At 42.1% G+C, this 23,648-nt stretch overlaps 1 protein-coding gene across 12 annotated transcripts in view; it reads right to left on the minus strand.

Moving 5' to 3' along the window:
- Nucleotides 1-23,648, minus strand: part of dmd (dystrophin) — a 1,961,093-nt gene that overhangs the window by 894,890 nt on the left and 1,042,555 nt on the right. For all 12 annotated transcript variants that reach the window (XM_072260552.1, XM_072260560.1, XM_072260554.1 and 9 more), the window contains one exon: nucleotides 15,759-15,931. In XM_072260552.1, the coding sequence (XP_072116653.1) occupies nucleotides 15,759-15,931 (173 nt within the window). The remainder of the gene's footprint in view (nucleotides 1-15,758; nucleotides 15,932-23,648) is intronic.

Here is a 23,648-nt window from a genome sequence, read left to right on the forward strand (position 1 = left end):
GCTTGAATTTCCAGCATCTGCAGAATTCCTCGTGTTTGCCTTTTTATAATTGTTCAATTTAGTGATCTCCTATCGAAGCCTGAGTGCCACCAGCTGCTCAATAGTTTAATAAAGATGAAGGTCAGCAAACAATTCACCTGTCCTTATTTAGTTCTTAAAAGCTAAACTAAACTAAATGTCAGGCCTTGTTATTTTAGTAAAACTTCATCAAATGTTGTTGGCTGTTCAATAAAAAGAATTCTTCCAATTTAAAGAAAATGAATGATGTATCATACACATATTGGAATGTTTGAGACCCTTATTTATAACAATATACAAGTAGCTCATATGGAATTTTTAAAAACTCCCTAAATTATTTGCTTTAATGTAAACTTGGTAACACATTTATTTTTTTCTTGGAAAGAAGTAAACTCTCTGGATATCTTAATTTGTACAAGTGGTTTGAGTGTAAATCCCAATTAAAATGAATCACTGGGAAACACAAAATGCATATGCAGAGCCATCAGCAGTTCCTTGCACTTGGCACTGCCTTTCAATATAAACTTGCATCTCAATGAATTCTATACAGCTAGAAAAAAGGAATTTCTCAGAAAATGAGCTTTTCAATTTTGTCTCTGAAGGGGGATTTTTTAGTTCTTTCACATGCAGGATTTTTTGGAAACTGGGCAGCAAAAGGGGATGCAGAGCAACAAAAGATGATCATGAGATATGAACCTTTGTAAATTCACAACATATCGGGATTTATGCTCTTGAAATATGTGAATGTAATGGAAGATCTGAAATAAAAGCACTTCATTTCAAAATTCTAATTTTGTATAATTCTGCAGCAATACCAAAGTCTGCAGATTCAGCAACAATCATTGAAAGATAAGCTTGGTTTGTATGGATGGGATTTATCAAGGCGTCCAACATTTTCATTCAAATTGCTATTCACCTCAAGATTGAATGCTCTGATAAATTAGGTTTGACATTAATCCATTCCAAATTAATACTACATTCTTTCTATTATGTTACTTGTAAAAAATACTGCAGCACACAAAACTAGCAAATAAGCAAGAAACATTTGTGAATTATAATGGAATTGTGCACAACAGAATCTAATCCTGATTCAATAATGTAATGTTTCAAAACATTAATTAGATTTAAAAATATAAACCCATGTTAAGTCAAATGTGAATATCATAATAATTCTGCCTCTAATCATGAAATCTACCTTTGGTGTTGTTTTCCACTTCAGTCACTCAAATAACATTGTTGGGTAGTGGAAGAGGAAATGTGCCTCTTCCTACATCATAGTACCAAGACTTTTTTATGTGTGCTATTCATACAAGAATTTAAGGTCTTGAGCAATGCCAAACAACTATTTTTGCATTAGCTCCAACAAAATGGCAATAGATAGAAGTGTCCCATATACTTGTTGAAGAGCAATCTTTGAAAACCAATGTCCTTCTGGAATTTCTAGTAACGGAAGTGATCACTCACTTAAAATGCTGCCAACAGCTTGGGAAGCACCATTGAGAGAAATAGCATGCCAGACACTGGGGTTTGCTCCCTGCTTCATCAATCACAGGCCTTGATGTTCTAATGGGACTACAAAACCTACTTTGGAGCTGTGCTCCCATTAGATGTCACACATGATCAAGCTTCAGGAACAGATCAGCGAACACACGCTGACTAATTCACCACCACCCTCATACACTGCTAGGTGAAGCATCCCCCACCCCCATCACTCACTTCATCACTGCCTCTGGCAATTAACACTTCTACAAATAACCATTCACAAAACAAATTCTCATACTTATCATAACTCCCATACACCACACACCTTAGAAACATTTACAGTTTTTCAACCACATCACACAGTTAATGCAACACACTCACTAACAGTCTTTTCCTTTGCGGGAGAAGGTGGAGAATAACTGATGTTTGCAGACACCAGCTGCACAGGGCCGACAATACCCAGAAATCTGGCTACACTCGAGAGAGGATGATTGGGCTTGACTACCTCAGTCACGGGCAGAAGGATTCAAAGGATCATTGAAAAGAAATGTTTAACCAGGATTCTCTTCTCTCCTGACCATGACCACATCCCTGTTCTCTTCTTCTTTCTGAAACTCAACACAATTTGGCTTATCACAAGAGTGCAGCCATGTTTCCCAAGATGCACAATCAGCTAGTTATTACCCGAGAGACTGCTGATATTGTGGCTTTTCATTCCATTGTTCAAGGTGAATTAATGGGATGTGTGAGTACCAGTGACTCCATAGAGAAAAAAATCTGTTGTCCTGTTTTGAGCTTACAGCATCCATGCTCTCACAACTGTTATTGCACCAGTCTCCTTGAACTTACTTATCAGGCATTTAATCCACAATAGTAGAATTACTGGTGAGAGACTTAGTCTGATATCTGGTCATCAAGGCTTAGAATGGTCACTTTTCACAAAAATATTTAACTTCCTTTAATGCAACTGAATAACTGTATCTAGTTTGGCTGTAAGCAGTACAGGAAGACCACAGAAAATCAGTAAAAGGCACACGGAAGTCAAATACAGAGAAAATGCACCAGTGATTAGCCAACAGATTTCATTTTATGGTAGTGACTATTGACAGGATGCATCAAACAGTCTGATGTGCATTCATTTGCTTCTGATTTTCATGATTAATGCTGATGAGAACACAGATGATCAATAGGGTAGGAATGCCAGTCCAGCGTGTCAGGTTCCTTTCTTTAGTTTCACTAATGGTTGCTGAACGTGACTTAGATATTAGCATTTTCAATCAACTCTGTCATTGGCTGCAGTGAAAGTCTGATGCAGTGCCTGTAGTGAGGGAAGCCGCACAATATTGTACTTCTGGAGTCAGCTTTTGTATAGTGAAAGAAGACTGAAGAACTGGATATACATTTCCAGGTGAAGATGAGTGAATATTGTACAAATGCTCCACTCCCAAAGCAATACCTGTAGTTGTATTTTGATTTGGTATGTGGCAAGGTCTTTCCTCAAGATGAAGAGGATATCTTATTGAGGTGCAGCCATCTGTTTGGCACAGAGAACACCGCACAGGCAATGATTCAGTGGTGAAAATTCAGTTTTGTGAAAAAGAACACCAATGCAGCAGAACATACAAAATGTTGTAGGAACTCAGCAGGTCAGGCAGCATCTATGGAAGTGAATAAACAGTCGATGTTTCAGGCTGAGACCCTTCATCAGGACTGAGAAGGAAGGGGGAAGGCACCAAAATAAAGGACCAAAACATCGACTGATTCATGACATGATCGATCAGCCGCAAGTGCATTTGCCATATTCGCATAATCAATCTGATACAGTAACTCCCTCCTTCCTTTAGATGGGAACTGCAGAAGCAGGGAATAAGTGAGGTCAACTGAGAAAAATATTGAAATGTCTATACCACTTAGTGACAGTCATTTGACTAGCACACCTTTATGGACTGCTGTGGGGGGAAAGGAGGCAGCTTCTCTATCTGTGCCTTCCTGTGAAAGGAGACCCATTTTGTTGATTTTGAAGCCCAGGTAAATGACTGAGTTGGCCAAAAACATGCATTTCTTCTTTTTTAGAGCAAAGCCAGCCTCATCTAACTTGGATAATATTTTGTCCAGTATCACAAGGTGATAAGCAGCTGATGTCTCAGTCACTAAAATATCATCAAGGTAGGTACAGGTTGCAGGGTATCTTTAATCAAGTTATCAATAAGGCAGACATCTCTATCGAAAAAAGGCCTCTGTCTGTGTTGATCATCGTAACCACCTGAGTCTTCATCCAGTATGACCTGATTCTAGACATGTTTCAGGTCTAGTTTGAGAACTGTTGACCTCCAGACATAGTTGCATAATGATCCAATTCTGCTTTTACCTTTGGTCCCATTGCATCGGCACTGGGTGGGGCTTGTAAAACTTCAGCTGGCAGTTCTCCACAAACTTGAATTTAGCCACCTGACCATGATATTGACCTGAAGTGTCAGCTTGGAAAACCCACTGGTGCTTTTACAATCGAGAATTCAATGCGGGGTTGCCCCCAATACGGTTGATGCAGCACACCATCGTTGGCATCTTTTTAATCCAATTTCTGCAGCAAATTAGGCCACTGGCCATCCCGGACCACATGCATGGGCAAGTGATACAGGTCGCCCTGGTGATACACTTCTGCCATAAAGACATCATGCACATTCACACTATCCCCAGTATAGCTGCAACTACCAAGTTCAGCAGTCGTAATTTTGGAATCTGGTATAAGGATAATTTGCTTACCAAGATGACTATGAATATAACCATGTAAGATCATATTAGCTTCGTGTGATCACTTGAGTCAAGTAAGGTTTTTCCTAAGGGGTTGTCCATTGGTTGCTCCTCAGGTGGCTGTAAAGACTCAACGGGGATACACATATTCTAGTGAACTGGTGGCTGTGGAGAGTGGTTGTTTGGGGAGATGTGTGTTAGGCATCTGAATGACATGACTATTCACAGGAGTTGGTGTTCATTTATCATGGTGGAAACGCTGTTCGTGCTGGTCTCCTCCCATACACTGGTGCATCTGTCCTTCTAGCTGATCCTCAAAATCTTTCTTAAGGTTCTTTGGTGGTGTTGATCCAGGGCTTTCAGGTGTCTACTGTAGGTGGTTCATGATTCAGCTCCATACAACAACTGCTCTATAGACCAAAAGTTTTGTTTGGACCTGTAGGTCGTGGTCATTAAAGACTCTTTTCCTTTATCTTGCAAAGGCTTAACTGGTAACTGGTACTATGTGGGCAGTGGTTCATCTCTGAGTCGATGTCTGCTTTTGTGGACAGAATACTGCCAAGGTCTATATTTTCAAGAGCAACATTTTCAACTTTTACCGAGGGCCAATTGGACAGTGGCTGATGTAGGGCCTGTGCCTTTGTTTATATTTAAAACAAGACCCAGAGCTCTATATGCCCTGGTAAAGGCACTGAGGATGTATCAGAAGTCTTCTACAGAATGTGCTGGGATGGTGTTTTCATCCACATACTGAAGCTCCATGATAGTGGTGGTGCTGGCCTTGAAATGCCTAAGGCTGAAAAGCCTGTTGTCCACTCTATACATGACTGGGGTTCCCTGTGGCAGGTCTTGGCCAAGGAAGGATGGCAACAATAAAGATGGCAAATAGGGTAGGTGCAATGATACATTCCTGTTTGATCCCTGTCTTCACAGTGAAGGGTTCTAATTAAGTGCTACTTTTGCTGAGCCCTATGGCTGACATGCCATCATATACTAGCCTCAGAATTCATAAATATTTGTCAGGACAGCCATGCCTTGATAGTATACGTAAGAGAGCATGCAGTATACTGTATAAAATGCCCTCGTCAAATCTTTGAAAACCAAATGCAAAGGGTTCCTTTGTTCATAGCATTTTCCTGTAATTGGCTTGCTGTGAAGATCAAGCCTGGTCCCTCTAGATGGGTGGAAACCACTCTGCGATTCAGGGAATACTTAACATGGCAGAAGGAATCAGTTGACAAGGATACATGCAAGTACTTTGCCTGCTGTTGACAGGAGAGAGATGCCTCTGTAATGGTCACAATCTACATTGGCTCCTTTCTTGAATATGGTCACTATTAGAGCATCCTCAAGCTCTGAGGCAGTTGATCCTTTTCCCAATCATTCAGGAGCAAGGCATTTATATGGTGCAGGAGTGCTGGTTCGCCTTCCTTAAGGATCTTTGCTGGAATCCTGTCAGAACCAATGGTTTTGTTGCTTAAGCTCATAAGACCATATGACATAGTAGAATTAGGCCATTCAGCCCAATGAGTCTGGTCTGCCATTCCATCATGGCTAATCTATTATCCCTCTCAACCCTGCTTTCTCCTGTAACCTTTTTTGCCTGACTAATCAAAAACCTATCAACCTCTGCTTTAAATATACCCAATGACCTGGCTTCCACAGCCAACTGTAGCAGTGAATTCCACAGATTCATCACCCTCTAGCTAAAGAAATTCCTCTTCATCTCTGTTCTAAATGGATGTCACTTCTATCCTAAGGATGTGCCCTCTGGTCCTAGACTCCCCCATATAAGAAACACCCTCTCCACATCAACTCTGTCCAGGCCTTTCAATATTTGACAGGTCTCAATGAGATCTTCCCTCATACTTCTAAACTCCAGCTGGTACAGGCCCAGACCCTCTAATGCTCCTCATCCGTTAACCCTTCATTCCCAGAATCATGCTTGTGAACCCCCACTGGACCTTCTCAATGTCAACACATCTTTTCTTAGATAAGGGACCCTAAAATGCCCACAATACTCCAAATGTGGTCTTACCAATGCCTTATAAAGCCTCAATATTCCATTCTTGCTTTTATATTGGAATCCTCTTGAAATGGATGCTATTATTTTATTTGTCATTGCAGGGTTGTGATTCATTCTGAGTAAACTCTCCAAAATAGGAATGGAAAAATAACTGAATAAGACATGATTAAATTCTGAGATTCTGTGCACCTAGAATAAACAGTTATTAAAAGGATGATATTGTTCAAATATCCAAATACAAGTGCTTATGTCAGGACGCTGTTCAATGACAATGGCTCAGCGTTTAACACCATCATTCCTACAGTCCTGCTCAAGAAGCTACAGAACATGGGGGTCTATACCTCCTTCGGCAATTGGATCCTCGACTTCCTAACCAGAAGACAACAATCTATGTGGATTGGTAATACCATCTCCACCTTGCTGACAATCAACACTGCTGCACCTCAGCTTACCACATTACTCTATTCTCTCTATATCCATGACTCTGTGGCTAGGCATAACTCAAATGCCATCTATAAATTTACTGATGATGCAACTTTTGTTGGCAGAATCTCAGATGTCAACAAGAGGGCGTACAGGAGTAAGATATACCAGCTAGTTATGTGATGTTACAGCAACAACCTTACACTCAACATCAAAAAGACCAAAGAACAGATTATGGACTTCAGAAAGGGTAAGACGGGGAAATATGAACTAATCTTCATAGCGGGATCAGAAGTGGAGAGAGTGAGCAATTTCAAATTCCTAGGTGTCAATGTCTCTGAGGATCTAACTTGGTCTCAACATATCAATGCAGCTATAAAGAAGGCAAGAGAGCGGCTATGTTTCATTAGGAGTTTGAGAAGATTTTGTTTCCCTCCCAAAACACTCGAAAACTACAGATGTCCCATGGAGAGCATTCTGACTGGCTGCATCATCGTCTAGTTGGGGGGTAGGAGCACGGGATTGAAGCAACCTGTAGAGAGTGGTAAAATTAGTCAGCTGCATCATGGGTACTAGCCACCGTAGTATCCAAGACATTTTTAATGACTGGTGCCTCAGAAAGGCAGTGTCCATCATTACGGACCTACACCACCCAGCACATGCCTGCTTCTCAGTGTTACTGTCAGGAAGGAGGTACAGAAGCCTGAAGGTGCACACTCAGTGATTCAGCAAGAGCTTCTTCCCCTTTGCCATCCAATTTCTAAATGGACATTTAGCCCAGGAACATGATCTCACTTTCTTATTTCTCTTTTTGCACTACTATTCTTAATTTAACTATTTCAGGTTTTATTTGATATTTATCATGTACTGCACCATACTGCTGCCGCAAAGTTAACAAATTTCACCACATTGCCGGTGATATTAGACCTGTTTCTGATTCAGAAGATCCTAACATTTACGCTTGCAGGGTTCATCAGATCCTCTTTTACAAGCCATTTGTCATTTATGTTCTGCAAAAGTCAGAAAGTATGCACTATAATTCAAATAGTGCCTTGGGATCACATTGGCACTGAAACCAGGCTGTGTAATTCAGGCTTGGATTTGTTCTCTGTTTTAACACAAATAAAACAAATATAAAATACCTCAATGACCTGTTTAGAAATTCAGCTTTTATTTTATCCTCAAAAGAACTCTCCAATGACAATAAGTATCCACCATGCAAAATTGATTCATTTTCTTTTAAGAATGCTACACAGGGGTTTCAAAAGTGGAAAATTTACTACCGCATCAGTCCACAAAATACCCCCAAAACAAGTTTAAGTATCAAGAATGAATAACAAATTTAATTAAACTCAAATTATCTCCAGTTATTTTAATACAATCAGAGGCACAACGCTCCAAAAAGGATGGAAAATTGGTACAGCTATGAGGGCAGCTAAACAAGCTGGCTTTGATTCAGGGTCTGAAGGTTACCAGTGAAAGGAGAGAGTTGTCTAAGCCCTAAACTCATCTGACAGCAACAATACTGTGATGCTCAGGTGCAAGGTGGTCATGAATATAGTCCACATTCCCATCAACTTTCCCCAGAATCTACCAATCACCTACACGTGCCAGGCAATTTACAATGACTAATTAACCTATCAACCTGCTCATCCCTGGGATGTGGTAGAAACTGGAGCACCTGAAAGAAATCCAAGCGGTCACCAGGAGGGTGTGCAAACTTGCCACAGACCACACCCAATGTCAGATTGAACCTGAGACACTGGAATTGTGAGGCAGCAGCTCTCACATTTCTGTCTCCCGCACAAACAGTAAATTCATTATACGCCACATCTGGAAACAAAGAGACTTTGTCATAGTTTTGAATTAGGACAAGAACCCCAGAGGTTCAAAAATTTTTTCACCAAATTATTTAACCTACATTTTCAAAAAACTTATCTACTTCAATGAACTCACCTGAATCTGCTCTCACCTATTTTGAATCCATTCCTGAATAAATTGGTTTCTGGTTCGGCAAGTCACAAATTATGCATGTTCAGAATCTCACTTCGTATTTTTTTCTTGGCGTATGCCTGCGTGCGTGCGCGTCTGTGCATGTGTGCCTGCGTGCGTGCGCGTCTGTGCGCGTGCATCTGCGTGTCTGTGAGTGCGTCTGTGATGATGGATTTTTCATGGCTTTTTTCAAGGCACAGAGCGAGAGAGAGCGACTGTGTGGCGCGCCACTCCTCACACAGACATTTTCGCAGTATATAACCACATAGCAATTACAGCATGGAAACAGGCCATCTCGGCCCTTCTAGTCCATGCCAAACTCTTACTCTCACCTAGTCCCACCGACCTGCACTCAGCCCGTAACCCTCCATTCCTCTCCTGTCCATATATCTATCCAATTTAACTTTAAATGACAACATCGAACCTGCCTCAACCACTTCTGCTGGAAGCTCGTTCCACACAGCTACCACTCTCTGAGTAAAGAAGTTCCCCCTCATGTTACCCCTAAACTTTTGTCCTTTAACTCTCAACTCATGTGTTCTTCTTTGAATCTTCCCCACTCTCAATGGAAAATAATTTTAAACACCTCTATCAAGTCCCCCCTCAACCTTCTACGTTCCAAAGAATAAAGACCTAACTTGTTCAACCTTCCTCTGTAACTTAGGAGATGAAACCCAAGCAACATTTTAGTAAACCTCCTCTGTACTCTCTTAATTTTGTTGACATCTTTCCTATAATTTGGTGACCAGAACTGTACACAATATTTCAAATTTGGCCTTACCAATGCCCTATGCAATTTCAGCATTACATCCCAACTCCTATAATCAATGCTCTGATTAATAAAGGCCAGCATACGAAAGGCTTTCTTCATCACCCTATCCACATGAGATTCTACCTTCAGGGAACTATGCACCATTATTCCTAGATCCCTCTGTTCTACAGCATTCTTCAATGCCCTACCATTTACCATGTATGCAACACACATCAAAGTTGCTGGTGAATGCAGCAGGCCAGACAGCATCTCTAGGAAGAGGTACAGTCGACGTTTCAGGCCGAGACCCTTCGTCAGGACTAACTGAAGGAAGAGTTAGTAAGAGATTTGAAAGTGGGAGGGGGAGGGGGAGATCCAAAATGATAGGAGAAGACAGGAGGGGGAGGGATGGAGCCAAGAGCTGGACAGGTGATTGGCAAAGGGGATACGAGAGGATCATGGGACAGGAGGTCCAGGGAGAAAGACAAGGTGGGGGGAACCAGAGGATGGGCAAGGGGTATAGTCAGAAGGACAGAGGGAGAAAAAGGAGAGTGAGAGAAAGAATGTGTGTATAAAAATAAATAACAGATGGGGTATGAGGGGGAGGTGGGGCCCAGCGGAAGTTAGAGAAGTCGGTGTTCATGCCATCAGGTTGGAGGCTACCCAGACGGAATACAAGGTGTTGTTCCTCCAACCTGAGTGTGGCTTCATCTTTACAGTGGAGGAGGCCGTGGATAGACATGTCAGAATGGGAATGGGATGTGGAATTAAAATGTGTGGCCACTGGGAGATCCTGCTTTCTCTGGCGGACAGAGCGTAGGTGTTCAGCAAAGCCAGCTCCCAGTCTGCATCGGGTCTCGCCAATATATAGAAGGCCACATCGGGAGAACCGGACACAGTATATCACCCCAGCCGACTCACAGGTGAAGTGTCATCTCACCTGGAAGGACTGTTTGAGGCCCTGAATGGTGGTAAGGGAGGAAGTGTAAGGGCATGTGTAGCACTTGTTCCGCTTACACGGATAAGTGCCAGGAGGGAGATCAGTGGGGAGGGATGGGGGGGACGAATGGACAAGGGAGTCGCATAGGGAGCGATCCCTGCGGAATGCAGAGAGAGGGGGGAAGGGAAAGATGTGCTTAGTGGTGGGATCCCATTGGAGGTGGCGGAAGTTACGGAGAATAATATGTTGGACCCGGAGGCTGGCGGGGTGGTAGGTGAGGACCAGGGGAACCCTATTCCTAGTGGGGTGGCAGGAGGATGGAGTGAGAGCAGATGTACGTGAAATGGGGGAGATGCGTTTGAGAGCAGAGTTGATGGTGGAGGAAGGGAAGCCCCTGTCTTTAAAAAAGGAGGACATCTCCCTTGTCCTGGAATGAAAAGCCTCATCCTGACAGCAAATGCGGCGGAGACGGAGGAATTGCGAGAAGGGGATGGCATTTTTGCAAGAGACAGTGTGAGAAGAGGAATAGTCCAGATAGCTGTGAGAGTCAGTAGGCTTATAGTAGACATCAGTGGATAAGCTGTCTCCAGAGACAGAGACAGAAAGATCTAGAAAGGGGAGGGAGGTGTCGGAAATGGACAAGGTAAACTTGAGGGCAGGGTGAAAGTTGGAGGCAAAGTTAATAAAGTCAACGAGCTCAGCATGCGTGCAGGAAGCAGCGCCAATGCAGTGGTCGATGTAACAAAGGAAAAGTGGGGGACAGATACCAGAATAGGCACGGAACATAGTTTGTTCCACAAAGCCAACAAAAAGGCAGGCAGGGCTAGGACCCATATGGGTGCCCATAGCTACACCTTTAGTTTGGAGGAAGTGGGAGGAGCCAAAGGAGAAATTATTAAGAGTAAGGACTAATTCTGCTAGCGGAGCAGAGTGGTGGTAGAGGGGAACTGATTAGGTCTGGAATCCAAAAAGAAGCAGAGAGCTTTGAGACCTTCCTGATGGGGGATGGACATATATAGGGACTGGACATCCATGGTGAAAATAAAGCGGTGGGGGCCAGGGAACTTAAAATCATCGAAAAGTTTAAGAGCGTGAGAAGTGTCACAAACATAGGTAGGAAGGGATTGAACAAGGGGGGATAAAACTGTGTCGAGGTATGCAGAAACGAGTTCGGTGGGGCAGGAGCAAGCTGAGACAATAGGTCTGTCAGGACAGGCAGGTTTGTGGATCTTGGGTAGGAGGTAGAAACGGGAAGTGCGAGGTGTGGGAACTATAAGGTTGGTAGCAGTGGATGGGAGATCCCCTGAGCGGATAAAGTCAGTGATGGTGTGGGAGACAATGGCCTGGTGCTCCTTAGTGGGGTCACGATCGAGGGGTAAATAAGAGGAGGTATCCGCGAGTTGTCGCTCTGCCTCGGCAAGGTACAGGTCAGTTCGCCAGACTACAACAACACCCCCCTTATCGGCGGGTTTAATAATAAGGTTAGGATTAGTGCAAAAGGAGTGAAGAGCACAGCGTTCCGAAGGAGTGAGGTTGGAATGGGAACCAGGCGCAGTGAAGTCGAGACGGTTGATGTCCCGTCAGCAGTTAGTGATAAAGAGATCCAGAGCAGGCCAGGCCGGGTCTTTATATGCAACTCCAGGCTGGGTCTTTATATGCTGCTATTGTGCAACCACCAACTGCGACTCCAGCCTTGAACTCCAGGCCGAGTCTTTATATGCTGCTATTGTGACTCCCTTCTCCCCTTCCCCCATCAATACTCTGCAATCACATCTCCTTCAGATCCCATTGTCAGCTCCTGGATCCTCAGAGGCTCCATCTTCCTCTCACCCCAACCCTCCCCTCTCCATTGACACCCCCAGCCTCCCCCCTCCCCCCTCTGATCCCAGCTCTCATCCGTGCCGGGTCTTTACCATCCCCTCCGACCTTCAACTGTCGGAGGCAGATCGCTCTGTCCTCAGTAAGGGCCTCAACTTTGTCCCCCTTCGCCCACACCTCAGCGAGTTCCGTGTTCGCCACGATGCGGAACTCTTCTTCCGCCGTCTCCGTCTCCGAGCCTACTTCTTCGGCAAGGACTCTTCCACCCCCACCGATGACCCCTTCTCCCGTGTTCAGCCCTTCTCTTCTTCATGGACACCCCGCTCTGGTCTTCTGCCTGCTCTGGATCTCTTTATCGCTAACTGCCGGCGGGACATCAACCGTCTCGACTTCACCGCACCTTGTCCCCATTCCAACCTCACTCCTTCAGAACGCTCTGCTCTCCACTCCCTCCACACTAATCCTAACCCTATTATTAAACCCGCCGATAAGGGGGGTGCTGTTGTCGTCTGGCGTACTGACCTCTACCTTGCCGAGGCACAGCGACAACTCGCAGATACCTCCTCTTATTTACCCCTCGATCGTGACCCCACTAAGGAGCACCAGGCCATTGTCTCCCACACCAAGGGTCTCGGTCCGAAACGTCGACTGTACCTCTCCCTAGAGATGCTACCTGGCCTGCTGCGTTTACCAGCAACTTTGATGTGTGTGGCAAGAATTTCCAGCATCTGCAGAATTCCTCGTGTTTACAAAAATCCGTGAATATGTTCTGCGAGCAGGCAGCTAGGAGTGTTTAGAGAATAAACTCATGGTGTTTTGGCTGGATTTATCACTTCATCATGTTTTTCACCTTGAGACCCTAGTTCACTATTGTCAATAATCTTTCTGATCAGTGAGAATTTTGTTTTTTCAATAGCGAAAAGCAACAGATTGGAAAATAGCTAACCTCACAATTACATAACGCTTCTTTCCAGAACAAATGAGTTTCTATTAGAATATGAAAGCCCACAGACACTTCATTCATTCAGAAACAGTGGCACCTACTTGAAAAGAAACATCAGTTATTTTAGTTAGGTTATTTAATTATATTCTAGCATGTTCTAAAATGTCAAAGGTGGCAGTATCATTAATGAATGATTTTAGTTTTAAGTATTTGATGATATTACATTATTCTGCTCGAGTGTAACTGTTTATATGACATATTAAATTGTGATGAGCTGGCAGCAGTACAATTGTAATTTCCTCAGATCAAGGTAACATCGTTATCTGTGAAAGCAAGTACATGTATATCAATTACATTGCAACCTCCATTCAAATGATCTAAAAGCTCCTTCCAGTTCCACATTAGCTCGAAGAAAATGGAGGTTGTTCGACAATTCCTGCTTCACAAACGAAAAAAGCCTCGATATACCACGTGAAACAATGATCATGTCATCATTACGGCAGATGAGAAGATATTTTCTCTGTTGTATCGTTCCACAGATAGGTCACTGGTAACTCACAAAAGCTACCAAGACAATGAGTGTCAGCAGCTGTTTGTTCAGTCATGCTAAACATCATTTGCCTTACTCACCTCATAACTTCACAAACTCTTTACACCAGAAGTCACTGTTTAACAAGCAAAAGTCAGAACCCCAATTTTTTTTGCCAATCATGGAGGAAATCTTACTCATGGATTAACTCACTAACTTGTCAGTCTCTCAAAACCTTTCCACATACCTATCCAAGTGTTTTACAAATTTTGTCATTGTACCTGCCTCTACCACTCCCACTGGAAGTTTGTCTCGCCCCATACACGAAGAAGTTGCCCCTCAAGTCTCTTTTAAATCTTCCCCCTCTCATTTTAAATCTCTATCTGCTAATTTTTGATTCCCTTTTCCTGGTAACCAAAAGACTATAAACTCCTTTTATCTTTGCTTTCTCATGATTTTATCCACTTCAAAAAGGTCAAATTCTAGTCTTATTGCTGATAGCATATGTTATGTTCATAGTAAGTCAATTAAAAGATGGAAGGAGAAGGCACTCCTTAAATGTCTACAGTTGCTCTATTTTCAGGATCAAGGGTTACTTGCATCCACTTTAATTTTGTGAGTTTTGAAGTGGCTAAGCTGCTGAAATGATGCACTACTTTCATCACTCGCCTTGTGTGCTTCTAATGCATGGCCTTGAGATTGCTATATATTGTACAGCTAACTGTCTGTGTACTACAGTTGAACAATGACTCACAAATGACGTGAAACTGTCAGTTTATGAGTGCAACTTGTCTACATGGTTAAAATTTGAAGCTGGCCATGTCTCAACCAAATGCTGCCAGTGCAAGCTTTGTATATCGCATGCAATGAAATAAATCGTTATGGAAACACTTCATAAAAATTTCACTGTACCAAAATTTTCCTTTAGCATCAATCCAATGCATCTTTTTGACAGTCAAATAATATTAGTATTTCTGAAATAATTAGTAGTGCTGTGATTCTAACATCTTGGCTTTTGATGGAATTCAAATACCATTTCTTATATGCAACACACACAAAATGCTGGTGGAACGCAGCAGGCCAGGCAGCATCTATAGGAAGAAGTACAGTCGACGTTTCCGGCCGAGACAGCATTTTGTGTGTGTTGCTTGAATTTCCAGCATCTGCAGATTTTCTCGTGTTTGCCATTTCTTATATTCTTTTTTTTGTTTCTGGCCCAAAGGTAAGGATAATTAATGAATTTCCTGCTTTCAACTGTATTGTGATGAGATCCAGCTTTTATCTGAAAATAATCTTAACAGTCTCATTGGGTTTCTTTGAATCCAAGAGTTAGTAGTTTGCTGCTGTTAAATTGTAATACATAGATCATTTTTTGTTTTAGTAAAATACCGATGTATTGAAGGCATGAGATTCCCCACCTGTCTCCAGTACAACTGTGGTCAAAGGAATCAAGTAAAATTCCCTCGTGGGCTATTTCAGTGCAGTCATTAACCCTCCACCAAAATTGTGCTCAAAGTAATTTCACATGAATATCTCAACCAGTCCACTCATAGAAGTAACTAAGCTTCGTTAACCTGGAGATTGCACTATGGGATACTGATATGCGAATGCTTAAGCAGTCATCTAAAATTCCTTTCTCATCTACTAAAATAGCACAGATAAAGATTTCAGGTAAATACATTAAGTGTTTGTAAATTACAATGTAATTAAAAGATGGTACTACCTCTACTACCATTTACTCCTACCTCTCATTTATTTATTTATACAGCATGGAATAGGCCCTTTGAGCAATGCTGCCCAGCAATCCCCCAATTTGATGATAGCTTAATCATGGGACAATTTACAATGACCAATCAACATACCAACCAGTATGTTTTTGGACTGTGGGAGCACCGGAGGAAACCCACGCGGTCACGGGAAGAACGTACAAATTGGCAGCAGTGGTAATCGAACCCAGGTCACTGGTACAAAAAGCATTGTGTTAACCACATGCTACCTTGTCGCCCCAAAAGAAAATGTTCCAGTATCAAAGATGGAAAACTTCTTTAAAGATTGAACTAAAGTCTTTTTAAAGTAGCTACTTACCTTTGACGTTCAGTGTACATCTTGTTCACATCTTCCCACTTATCATCAAGCTCAGCTACTGCGTCCTGAATACGGTTAACATCTGGGTAGGAGACACTCCTGAGAGCTGCAGGTTTCTGGCTGTGTACAGATGCCACTTGGCTTGAGAGCTTTTCCAATTGCCTTTTCACATTCTGAGTTTGGAAAAGAAATGAATAGGGTCAAAGGATTAAGTTTGACTGGAATGGATAAAAAAGGTTGTGTCTGTTGATAAAAATGTTCAGCAAACGTACACAAGATATCCATATAATATTTTAAAAAGAAAAAGTTCAACCATTGCAACCCATTTTGGAAACAGTACCATTGCTGGGCTGTAAATAGATCAAGATAATCAATGGAGAAAACACTGCCATTGCACTTCCACCAGCATGAAGAGGCCTTTATCCAACAGTTGAAGGACTACATTCCTATATGTCCTAAGGAATAAGAAACAAAACGCCATGATTGTCATCACGAGGAAATCTGCAGATGCTGGAATTTCAGGCAACACACATAAAAGTTGCTGGTGAACGCAGCAGGCCAGGCAGCATCTCTAGGAAGAGGTACAGTCGACGCTTCAGGCCAAGACCCTTCGTCAGGACTAACTGAAGGAAGAGTGAGTAAGGGATTTGTAAGTTGGAGGGGGAGGAGGAGATGCAAAATGATAGGAGAAGACAGGAGGGGGAGGGATGGAGCCAAGAGCTGGACAGGTGACCCCTCCCACTTTCAAATCTCTTACTGGCTCTTCTTTCAGTTAGTCCTGACGAAGTGTCTCGGCCTGAAACGTAGACTGTACCTCTTCCTAGAGATGCTGCCTGGCCTGCTGCATTCACCAGCAACTTTTATGTGTGTAACCATGATTGCCATGATTTGGAACAAAATTTGTTTTTCCACGCACTCAAATTATCTCCGCCTCAAATTCACTTCTGTTAACAAACCATGAAACAAAATCAATGTATACCTTTTCGATGCAGAAACTGCCAATAAACCCTTTGGTGATAAAGTTATTTTGGAAAATGTGCATACTTTAAAGAAGAGTGGGATTATTGGGGTCATGCAGATATTGCAACATATTGATCGTCTTGCAATTTCCTGGTAATTTGAGTACTTCATTTTTAATTAGAGAAAACATCACATATTGTGCAATCTTGGTATTTAAGATTACAAAGGTAAACAAAAAAAGAGAAAAGCAGCTGTGTTATGTTTTACAAGGCCACTTACAGATGGAACAGGAGTGGACATTTCACACTCCGAGCCTACTCTACTCTTCAATAAACTCACTGCTTCTTCTCCATCTTGTTTTACAGCGGTTGGCACCCAGCTTAATGGTGCATTACCGCCACCTTCTGCTCCGGAGTGTGCAATAGACTTACATTCCAAATCCCTTCACCCAATCACACACACACATACACCCTAACCTACACTTTATCCTCCCATCTTTGGCCATCCTAGTACTCTATTCCTGCTTATCCATCATATCCTATAAAAACCCCTGTACCCCTTAAGAAAGCTAAAAATACCCTAACCTGTGCTCTCTCACTAATGCCCAGCAACCTTTTTAATGTGAATTCCTGCACCCCCGATTCCCTTAGATTAATTCTCAGCATCTCTCTCTGTATCCCATACTTCCTGCAACTCAGAACTACATGTCCTACTGACTTCTCTTCCTGACATTCCTCACACAATCCTGTCTGGTGTTTCATTTAAATTTGGATCATTTAAATTTCTGGGAGCTATATTTGATTCATGATTAAGATGGGCAGACCATATCAGGAAAGTTGAGGAGAAATGTAAAAAAGTAATAAATGTGTTGAGATGTTTGACTGGTAGGGAATGGGGAGCAAATTGTTCAGCTTTGAAGAGAATGTATATGGCTTTAGTAAGATCTGTGTTGGACTATGGAAATATAGCATATGGATCAGCAGCTAGGTCTCCTATAAGGAAACTGGATGCGATTCAGGCTCAGGCTTGAGAGTGTGCAGTGGAGCTTTTAAAACATCACCAGTATCGGCCCTACAGGTAGAAATGGGAGTAATGCCTTTGGAACTAAGAAGGATGCAATTGATGGCAAGCTAATGGGCTAATTTGTAGGGGCACAATGATTCTCAATAAGCTCACATTCTTCAAATTCATTTTTTCCATTGCTGGTGGAAATCTACCTCAAATTTAAATATATACAAGAACCCTGCTCCCACAGCCTTTTCTGGCAAGATATTCCATAGATACACAACTCCATGTGAAAATCCTTATCTCGGATACAAACAGTGACACAGCTGGTACAGCTGAAGACTCATAGTGATGGAGACACAGGTTCAATGCTGACCATGGATGCTGTTTGTCTGGCGTTCACATATTCCTTCTGATAAACATTCTCTTGTACTGAGATGAACAATTAATTTTATTCTGAAGTAGATTTCATCTCCTTCCAGTATTAGCGGACAAATCTCAATTTTGAAATCCTTTTGGCTTAAGTTTCATTAGGTTGCACTGATTTAACATGAAAACTGGTAATCTTAGAAGTATGGTAACATTAATCATATAGTGACAATATGCTCACTATATGCTCAACGTCAGCAAAATTGAAGAGTTCAGGAAGGGATAGGAGGACAAACATGCAGCAGTATACATTGGAATTGGAGTTGGGGTCAGCAGCTTTAAATTCCTGGCTATTAACATAACAGTTGACAGAGCTGGGCCCAGCATGTACAAGCAACTATAAGGAAAGTGTACCAGTATCTTTACTTTCTTAAGCGATTTAGGAGATTCAGCTTGTGCCCACGCACTTTTACAAACTTCTGCTGATGTTCAATAACCCACGGTATTTCAAAAAGTGCCCTGCCATTGCATTATGCAATACAAATGTGCATGAATGTAAGAAGCTTCAAAGTGCAGTAGACTCTGCCCAATACAACATGGGAACATCTGTCCCTACTATCAGTAGGACCTATAGAAAGCTTTGCCTCAGAAAGGCAACACTTGCCTTCAAAGATCCTCATCATCCAGGGCATGCCATCTTCTCTCAGTTACTACTGGGCAGGAGGTACAAAATCCAGAAGTCCGACACCATCAGGTTCAAGACAGCTACTTCCCTTCAACCATATGGTATGTGAACCAACCAACAAAACCTCAATCAATGCAGTTGAGTAGCATGAAGACTATTTTGATCACTTAAAATGAACATCATTTTTTTCTGTTCTAATTGTGTTCTTTTTTCTGTTTCTAATTGTGTTTATACTTCTCTTGTGAATGCTGCTTATATGATCCCTTGTGTCTATGATGCTGCTGCAAATATGTTTTTCATTGTACCTGTGCGTACATGTGACTATACAGATGACAATAAACTCAACCTTGATTAAATTTATGGTATGAAATTTCTGTGGGTATTTTGCATGAAAATTTCTGACAGACAAAAGGTGTTTACTATCATTATGGCCCACAGGTTCGCCAATAAAAAGTGGAAGATTGAGACAAGTTCAGCACTTTCATTTTTATTCAAGAGATAAACACTGGCCCAGCTGAAGAATGAAGGTTGAAGTTTATTAAATGAAATGGCAAAAATGAATGAACAAAGGGTCCACTCCAATCTTATTTCTCCTGTTCTTATTCATTATCACAAACATAGTGGAGTATCAGGAACCTGTACAGTTTGCATCACAGCACCAGCTCGGTTTCAATCTATCATTTTGAAGCCAACACAAACTCTTTCATGGACGGAAGAGTTTTATTTGGTAAGCTCAGCTTTCTAACACAGCAGCTGGCATTTCTGGAGATCAAAGAGTTATTTTTGGGTAAGTTAAACTTGCAACTAATATTTTTTGCTCAGCTTGTTGTCACAAATGTGAGCCAGTCTTCAGTTCTTAATATAAATGGCAAGCAATAATATACCTGAAGTTGAAAGTATGGCTTTGCAAACAAACAGCACTGTCTATAGCTCATAGACTGCGAACATAGACGGTGCAGTGTAAGACAATGAGGTTATGTTAATTGGCCTGTTTCAAACCAGACAACACTGACTAAGTTATTTAGTTTAAGGAAGCTTGCAGATCAGGTTGATACTATCACCTAGCACATCCAATAGCTGATCTATTAATCGTTGGAAGGTTTGTGTGCTTAGAGAGTCAGCTTCATAGCATTAATTTTGGGTATCTGTGAACTCTCTCCTCAGAAGCTTTTAGACGTGCTGTGTGAAATGATATTTGAAAAAGTATCACTTGTGTGGCAAAAATAGACCGTATAAATATTAGAGATCAGTCAGGATTGTTAGAATGGTCAAAGAACAGGAAAGAGAATGACAGAAAGACAGGGTGACTAGAATCCATTTCTCTGCCTTCGATTTCTGCGATGGATGATTCATTGATCTACAACTCGTTGGTAGTCATTTTTAGCTTATAGAAATTGTACCCGTGTTTTGGAATTCCTTTATATTTTGGAAATCATTTGTAATTTGGAAATCTTTTATAATGTAGAAAAAGTTTGTGAGTTTTAAATGTCTTTTAAGAGTTTTGTCTGAGTTTAAATTTGCATTACCAAAAATAAATGAATTGTGTTTAATCTACTTTGTTTGATGGAAGTATCTCCTACGTGGTACAGAGGGAGGACGCACCACTGAAGTAGTGGATACTGGCAGCGAAACTTGCCATGTAGGATAAAGAGGGAAGCAATCTAGCCTTTGAAGATTCGGTGGCTACAGTATAACATCTCTTTATTGAAGGTACCCGTAGCTATCTGTATTGGATAAGGCTTAAGATTGTTATTTGAGTTTAGAACTTTGCGGTCAGCAAACCAAATACCTTTGCAGTAATATTCATATAAATGAGTGGGTGATTGTCAATGTGAATTTGACTGGCAGATTCCATGTTCAATCTTTCTATGTGTCCGAGAATGAGTGTAGTTTCTGTTTATGGTTTTCCATTACCATCTCAGAATCAAATTTAATATTATTGGCATACATCATGAAATTTGTTATTTTGCAGCAGCAGGTCATTGCAATATATAATAATTTTTAAAAACTATAAATTACAATAGAAAATATATTTTAAAAATTAATCAAATTAAATCAAGTGTAATTATCATTCAAACCATACATGGGTACAGCAGAACAAGACAACGTTCTTCTGGGACCAAGTTGCAAAAACATATACATACATTCCATATAGAAAGACAGAGAGAGAGAGAGAGAGAGAGAGAGAGAGAGAGAGAGAGAGAGAGAGAGAGAGAGAGAGAGAGAGAGAGAAGAAGAATATAGTCATGCAAGGAAACATATTTTTAATCCATAACCCTGAGCGAGAAGTCCCGCATATTGATGGTTCTTGGCAGTCCAGCTTGTAATTCCACCAATCCCACACTGGAGGGCAACACCAACAGGCAAGGCCACCCCCAACTGAGTACAGATGCCATGCTACACCGCCTCCTGTGTCCCTCACCTGGACTGCAGCAGCAGGCAAGCCTGTGGCTTGAGGCCTGTCCTTACTACTGCAAAGTCAGCATTGCTGCCTCGCCTCCTGTCTCGCCACTGTTATGTACCCCTAGGGTTCATTTTGCTGTGAACTGTCACTTTAAGACGCAAAAGAGAAAGAGTGCTGAGTATCAGCCATCTTTTTCCGATTCTGTATGATTTCTACTGAGAGAGAGAGAGGGACAGAGCCATTCTTCACTGGCAGCTTGTTTACATTTCTCTGCAGCGTGTTTGGACTTTTACAAGGACACTTTCGTTTTCACAGTCAGAGTCTGAGCTGGCATCGATCACGGAAGGACACCAGTGACAGGGGGTCGCTGGTTAAAACTTTCAGTAGCTCACAAGGGGTGAGTTCAGTATCGATCCAGAATCTTGATAAATGACTCTCATATGTTGCTGCATCTGGAAGCAGTTGCAGACAGGAGAAGAGCAAAAGGTTTGAAACAGACAAAACCTAGTGAGAAAGGGGTCACTGTTTGGACTCTCGCCAAGTAGCTCATAAGGGTGAGTTTGATTCCAGCAAATGCGAATGTGTGATTGTCACATAGTTTGATCCACTGGAGTGGGTTATTTTTTCTGGTTAGGGAATACCTTTGTGAATACCACGTGTGTGTTAACCCTTGCTTGGGTGTGGTAGTTTCACTCTGAAGAAGGTACCCCTTTGTCAAATTACTGTTGGAGTTACTTCGTATGTCATGGGACTGGATAAGTGGCTATCACGTTGTGTGATTGGGGTAACCTTGTGGAATCTACTGGTGTGTCTACCCCTTGCCTGGGTGGTAGTTTTTCCCAGAAGATGGTACCCTTTGTGATAGGCTACTGTTGGTGATAATCCATAGGTGGATTCAGTTTGAGTATCCTGTGGCCACCACTTTGGGATGACCCATAGCTGAATTTGGGCGCGGTATTGTGGTAACCACTTGTGAGGAAGGATATTCTGTGAGGATCACTGTTGGTGATACTTCATGAGTGGATTCGGAGCTGACAACGAAAGACTAACGGCACCTGTTTACTTGTTCCTCTCCTATGGTGGATTTCACCTTGGCTTACAAATATCTCTCTCACAACAACAACTCCGAGCATTGAACTGACCTTTCTTACATTACCATCATAAGACTTTAAACCTTGCCACCCGAGCTTGAACGAGTTTGGGAATTATATTTACGCCCATATACATGCACAACACTGCTAACTTTTGGTTTACCTGGTTTAAATTACTACATTAAGTAGTTACTAATAAATAGTGGTTTTTAACATCAAAACCAGACTCCAGGTGTGTTCTATTGCTGCCGGTTCTCTTAAACCGTTGCGTGTACGTAACACCACCAAACAACGGAAACAGGCCTGTGGCACTCAATGTCCAATAACGGTTTGAGATTGCAAAAGAAACATCCAGGACAGTCATCTACAGTTTCACTGCACGCTACCTTTGTGCACCAACTCCAGACGTCTTGTATGGTTCTGGATCATTGGTCTCGAATGCCACAGATCTAGTCCTCAATAGACTGCAACATTCCTGATTCATCCACAGCTTTTGGTTTGGGTAGGTTTGGTATGTTCTTGAAGGCACTCACTCGTCTACATAAGTCTTGAAGAAGTTGGTGACATCTGTGGCATATTTGTCCAAATTTGAATATGAATCCCTGAATATTGTCCAGTCCACCAACTCAAACCAGTCTTGCAATCAGTCCTCTGCCTCCCTTGAGCATAATTTCTTGCTCTTCAAAATTGGTGCTGCAGTCTTTAGTTCCTGCCTATATGCCAGGAGTAGAAGTAAAGTCAGGTGATCGGACTTTCCACAGTGCGGACAGAGAATGACAATGTAAGCATTCTTGATGGTGGTATAACAGTGGTCAAGTGAAGGGTGGAGCTTAGGAGAGACAATGGCACCTAATGGCGACTTCTTTGTTTGCATCTTCAGAACCACCTCTATTTCTATGTTCAATATCTCTATTTTTCCTTTTCAGGGTTCTTTTGAAGACCCTGATCTGGAGTTACATGCTGACTTGGGTTCTTTGCCGGAATGGGACCTGCTCTCGAGGTCTCACGACTGGCTGTTATTCGATATACCAAGGAAGCGGCCTAGAAGATTAGTTCACTTTCAGAGTTTCGTGATTTCGTGCCTCTGGAGGCGGGTAGACTTGAGGTCGGTGCTTCTGCAGGAAATTGGTGTGTTGTGGAAGACGGAAGATCTTTGGCTGTGTGCCCAGAGACCTGAGTTCTTTGGGCACAGAGCTCAGAAAAAGCGATGCAACGGACTTTTAACATCGTAAATCAGCGACTTGTTCGTTATGTCTCCCCCCTCGCTGTGACACAGAGACAACTCTTTTTCCCTTATTAGGGAGCAAGAGAGAGCCCATGGTATGTCGAATACTGGGTGAACGTGTAGTCTTTGATACTGCAAGTCCGTGTCTTTA

Source organism: Mobula birostris, chromosome 6 (assembly GCF_030028105.1).
Source record: "Mobula birostris isolate sMobBir1 chromosome 6, sMobBir1.hap1, whole genome shotgun sequence".
In the NCBI taxonomy this organism is placed as follows: Eukaryota; Metazoa; Chordata; class Chondrichthyes; order Myliobatiformes; family Myliobatidae; genus Mobula; species Mobula birostris.